The sequence below is a fragment of the Notolepis coatsorum genome (genome assembly GCF_963971535.1).
Source record: "Notolepis coatsorum genome assembly, chromosome: 5".
NCBI lineage: Eukaryota > Metazoa > Chordata > Actinopteri > Aulopiformes > Paralepididae > Notolepis > Notolepis coatsorum.
The window spans coordinates 140,212,063-140,218,215 of record NC_140169.1 but is presented as its reverse complement, the minus strand read 5'-3'; the positions used below and the strand labels follow the sequence as shown (position 1 = coordinate 140,218,215).

Here is a 6,153-nt window from a genome sequence, read left to right as displayed (position 1 = left end):
AGGTCTGCCTTCAGGGCTACGGGTTCTACTACACGGAGAGTAGTGAGATCCTGGGGAATGTGTCGACGGTGTCCCTGATAATGGATCGCCATGACAACCAAGTGGCCTTTATCACCGTCAGACTCTTGGCGGGAATACAATCTATTCATCTGTCTCGCATTTCGGAGAGTCTTCCATCAGAAGGCCGAGTGCGTAAAAGGCGCCGCCGACACATGCAGGCAGAGGAATGTTAACTCCTCTCGGACGACGGGGCTTGATTCAATTTCGGCTCGATCGATTTTGCGAAACAAACGGAAATGGCTGTTTTTCCGCGCTGACGTTAGAGAACACCCATTCTCGCTTACTCGTCGGTAGGATAGTGGAGTGTTTTCATGCCAACGGTTTGATTTTGATCTAAAATAAAATCACCTCCCCGAATTAAATGAAAATTAATTGATCCCAACCCTGGAGGACTAGAGAGGAGCATTCAAAAGGCTGATAGAGAGAGAAGATTATCTGCCTGTTTTCCTCTTTAACAGCAACCCCCGAATTCAAATGATGAAACACAGGGCTTATATAACACCCTGTACATTGAATGAAATGGTTGTGGAGTAGAGGGTACGCTCATGCACTTGCTGTGGTACTGCCCGCTTGTTAAAACCATTTTGGTTTGACATTGCTCAGGACCGGTTTTTGTTGATTGTTGATTTTTTGTTTGTTTGTTTGTTTTATTTTGCAAACTTTAACTTTTTTTCTTCTTTTCGCGATCGGTTTTTGTTGATTGTTGATTTTTTGTTTGTTTGTTTTAATTTGCAAACTTTAACTTTTTTGAATTTGTTTTTGAATTAGGGGTATAGGTTGCTCTATAAGCCTTTTGGCTTCAAACCTATCCTTTTGGCTTGTTTATTTGTAAACATTCGAAATAAAATAATTCATTCATTCATTCATTCATTCATTCATTCATTCATTCATTCAGGACCTGTCAGTTAATCTCCAAGTTGATATGAATCCTTGCCCTATAACTTGTATATTGGGCGTAAAAATGGTCAGTGCTCAAGCGAAGATTGTAAAAGATATTGTAGCATTGGCCTTTTTAGCATCCAAACGGATTATTTGATTGAACTGGAAAGAACGCAAAGCGAACTGCTTCCGTTTGGAGAACTGGCGCAAGGACTTCATGGACTTTCTTTCAATGGAACAGGCCGCTCTATCTCTTCAAGAGAGTGACGGTCCCTGGAGCTTTATTAGATCACTATCTTGAATATACGTTTGTGTACTACTGAACCTTTGTAACACTCTGCAATGCCCCCTCACTCCCCTTATTTATTTATTTTTATGTTGGTCTTGTCGTGTTTGTATTGTCTTGTTAGATATAGTTAAACAAATAAATATGCTGATTGTGTTCAGAATCGCCAAATGTACAATGTACCCAGGAATCTGTCTCGTGATTCAGTGACAGTGTGTGGAGGAAGCTTCAATCTCACACCTTGGTGAGAGCCAGGGGGGCTAAACCCAGGGGCGTTGTTTTGGTATGGCAAGTTATACAACGGCATGCAAATTTCTCGATTCTGATTGGCCATTCACACGTCTTTATTGGCAACAATCCACGGTCCTGGGCTCAGGACCCGCCCACAACCAAATCACATAACCCTCCCCGGCTCACTCCGGGAGAAAACAAGATCGCGGACAACAAATGGTTATGTTGAAAGCACCATAACGACTAAATATGAAGCGATTCTGTCAAGGGGAATGTGTTAGTCCTTTAAACAATGTTGGATGATGTAATTGATGGGTCTTGACTCAATCTAGAACAAAAGAAAAATCGCGGATTGATTGATAGATTAATTGATTGATTTAAATTTCTTCCTTCCTACTTTCTACTGACTGCAGCGTTCTCCCGACGCTGGCGTACCCACAAACACACACACACACATACACACACACACACACACACACACACACACACACACACACACATACACACACACACGCACACACACACTGTGACACACACACACACACACACACGCACACACACACACTCCTGTCTGCAACAGCGGGGGAGTCAGACTGAGAGAGAAGCAGCGCTGTTTTAAGTGAGCATGGTCTATTGAATTGATTGATTGGTTGATTGCTAATTTTATTACTGTACCCCTGGTTTCCAACTGGTTAAGTTTAGGCTAAAAGAAATAAATAAAAAAATAGGGCAAAGAAAACGTTTTTTTCCTATAGGGCAAAGAAAACGTTTTAATTTGTTTTACCTACTTTATATTCTGCATCTGGTAATAAAATTTTCAATCAATCATTCCAATAATACACAGTTGGATGTGTTAGTTGGTTGGATGCACTTCAAGCTGCTTCCACATGAGGCAACTTCTCTCAATCATTCCAATAATACACAGTTGGATGTGTTAGTTTGGTTGGATGCACTTCAAGCTGCTTCCACATGGAGTTGTGGGAACTACTTTTTCTGGCGGATGGTTTTTTCAATAAATCTTCGATTAATGTGTGTTTATTGTATAGAAATAAGGTTGGATGAATCTGGCAGTTGTATAAAAGCTTTACACCACGTGCAGTCGTGATTTGTGACCAATAAACCATGCCTAGGGGGGTCTAACGACCCTCGGCTGCGCCTCGGGCCTAACAACCACCCCTAGGCATGGTTTATTGGTCACAAACCACTCCTGCGTGTGATGTAATGCTTAAGTATGGCACTCGCCATACCTTGGCCAAATTAAAATGTTAAAATTAAAAAATATCTATATATTTAAAAAAAAAATTATAATAATTTTTTTTTATGTTGATTTAGAATTCGAATGTCAACATTATGAACGAAGCTTCAAACTATTCGGTACAGCCCTAGCATGTTTGGATATTGTCAATTATCTCACTTTTACTAGATGACTTTTACTGTGACTAACTGAAATATGCCACAAAAAAAAGGAAAATGGACATACAGACGTTTTTTTATCAAAGTGCAGCAGAGACAAGTGATACAGGGACACAGGTAAGGTCTTACAATGGCTTAGTGATTATAACAGTGCAGTTCAGCATTCAGTAACCCATACTTTTTGTGAATGTGTGATACTACATTCTGTTGAACACACACCTCAAAACCGTACCTAAGGAAAATTGGCTCAATTGCAAGAAAAATAATACAGTTATGATATTACATTCTGCATAATTTGTATGCAAAATATTGTGGTTCCCTGCATTAGTCTGTTGACACATTTCTCTACAAAAAATGTGGGATGTCCGATATTATCGGCCTACCGATATTATCGGCCGATATCGGCATTAAAATGTGATATCGGAAAATATCGGTATCGGTTTTCATTTTTTTTAATTTTTTTAACATTTCTATAACCTTTATTTACCCAGGCAGGCAAGTAAGAACAAATTCTGATTTAATTTATTGTCAAAAGTATGCATAATGTTGTGTTAATTCCACAACAAGAGATATGTAATATTAATTACCTGAAATTATTAAAAAATTTTAGGGGGAAACCCTGCATATATCGGTATCGGTTGATATCGGTTGATATCGGTATCGGAAATTAAGAGTTGGACAATATCGGTGTATCGGTAAAAAAGCCAATATCAAGCATCCCTACTAAAAATGCTTGTGTCATACCTAAATGTCATATAAGTGAATTGTATAGAAACAACTCGCCAAAAGTGACTATTTCACAACTGATTTGACCAAAAAAATCCACCAAGGGGGGGAAACCCCCTTCCCCCCTCCCCCCTCCCCCCTTGCCATACCTTGGCTTTTACTGAAATGACGCCACTGCTGAAGAGGCCGAGCCTGCGGAGGGGGCGGGCAGAGTCGGCTGTCGGATTTTGTCTTGTCGATGATAAAACAAGAGATAGGCAGCGTTGGTCACGATCTGTTCCTCTCTGGCATACTTCACCTTGCTGTCATTAAAGTAATACCACTGGCCATCGTCCTTGTTCCGTGCACAGCTGGTATAATGTCCATCTCTAAGTCCTCCGTGGTGATTGGACACAGCAATGAGGTCATATCGGCTTGGAGGCTCCCTGTTGGTCAGGCTCTTCCTCGGCAGACACGCAGAGAAGTCGAGGTCCCTCAGTGGGAAGTCGACGATGCTGTCAAGCTTCTCTATGGAGCAGCACTTGGTGTAGGAGAACCTCTTGAGATGGATGATGAGGACCTCTGGCAGAGACCACAGATCCAGCTTCTTAGTGGCCAGCTGATGTTTCTTACACAGAGGACAATACCATGCGTTCTCCTCCTCCAGGGTCTCTACAGTAGTAAACAGCTGGATACACTCCTGCAGCTGAACCGTGGTGTGTTGCTGAGGAACCTCCATGCTGGAATGTTTAATGTATTTGTCAGCTTCATCCTCGTTGTAGAACCTCTTCTTCACGTCAGGGTCCCAGTCTATGGCCCAGAAGGCGCTCCCTCCTTCACCCGTCCGTGTGGTTCCGTTGGAGTCCACCGCCTGGATGGAGAAGAGACACCTCTTCTTTTTACCGCTGCACACCTTCCTCTTAGCCGGCTGCTCGTTGGCTAGCGGGCCAGGAGAACAGGCCTCTTCCTTCTTCTCCTCTTCCTCCACCTCATCCGAAGGGTCAGGGGGTCGTACGTAGCGTGCCAGTCTCTGTAGGAATATGGCATACAAAGAGCCTCTGTGTTACACAGGCTGCGAGGTACAGCCATCAGCAGAGGGAGTCCGAACAGGGAGGTCCCAGAGCCATAGTCCCTGTAGTGAGAACGCTCCCGCAGGTAGAGAGCAAACACCACCTCCTCTCCATCCTCCTCCACACAACCTCTACTCAACTCATAAACAAAGATGTCATCTCTGACCAGAATACAGCTGAGGGCCTCGTTAACGTGGTAGATCTTATAGAACTGATGGTTGAACACGTCTGCTACCACCATCTGGCCGGCTGGTACGCTGGTCATCACTGAGAGGGCAGAGCAGAGGTCAGATACCTTGCCTGCTTTAGGGACCACCACACGATGCTGTACAGGCTTGGCGTTTGGGTCCAGAGAGACAAAGAAAACCTCCATGACTCTGTCCTTACTGACGGGGAGCGGAACACTCAGGTAACAGAAGGGGTCGAAGGTCACATAGCCCTTGTGGCACTCTGGGCAGACCAGCGTGGACTTAAAGAGGCCGTGGAATGTGTCGCCGATCACTGAGTCGTTACGGCGACGATGGTTCCGCCATGCCTCCTCCGCCACTTCCTGGTCGGGACGTCCGTCTGCGTCCCGTTGTTCTATGTACTCTTTGTTCTTGACTCTGTTGAGGTCTTCCTGCAGTCCGTCCAGCAGGAAAGAGAGCAGCTCCTGGCAGTCATGCTGCTCGTAACCCAGGAACTGAGAGGCAAAGTGTCCCATCTTGGTCTTAACGGTGCGCGGCACCACAGAATAGTGTCTTCCAGACCACATCTGTTTAATAACATCAGCGTACGTCTCTTCCTTCATACCCAGAGGGTTGGTGAAGTTCAACTCCTCCAGGTACAAGTTACGCAGGAAATACTCTGTCAAGGGAGGGGTGTTACTGAGACACTGTAGAGCTGAGTTCATGAAGCAGGTATTCCCCAGGTTGGTCAGACCACAGACACCAGGCTGGCCACGGTACGAGTCCTGCTCCTCCGCCGAGTTCCTCATGATCTGAGGTCTGGAACTGGGCCAGGTGCCGTCAGCGTTCCTCATCTCCATGATCAATGTCTTTGAGAAATGGTTTCAGGAAATGTTGTTTAACAGTTGATCTGTTCAGTCTTGTTCAAAAAAGTCCCGTTCAGATAACAGGACTAACTTCGTTGGAGCGGAGCGCGAGCCAACGTTCATTGATAAAGAAAAATAATGTCCACAGCCGCTCCAGTGTAAAACAAAGATATCCAAATGGTTTATTTCTCTTCCACAGCGAAGTCTTTCTTTACAGAAATGGTCCTAAAGCTATTTTCCTAAATATTCATGTTACTACTACAAGGTAAGAAAACTGTATTTTCCCAGTCTCCAAAATCACAGCCGACTCGACACATGAAAATTCCTCCACACTGGAAAGCCGTGAATCAACCTGCCGGCTCTTTTCACAGCAAAACGGTAGGCTTGGCACCTTGGTTGAGAAATGCAGGCTTCAGTCTATCTGTTCAGTTCTGTTCAGTCCTGTTTCAAGATACACTCTGCCTGTTCTTCTTCTT

General features: G+C 44.2%; 1 protein-coding gene across 1 annotated transcript; it reads right to left on the bottom strand.

The window, feature by feature from the left end:
- Positions 1-3,752: 3,752 nt before the first annotated feature.
- On the bottom strand, positions 3,753-5,671 carry LOC311228385 (ubiquitin carboxyl-terminal hydrolase 11-like; the record flags this gene model as incomplete). The annotated part of the gene is given in 2 exon segments (XM_084314292.1): positions 3,753-4,625; positions 4,628-5,671. Coding segments are annotated over 2 exon segments (1,917 nt in total).
- Between the last annotated feature and the right edge of the window lie 482 nt (positions 5,672-6,153).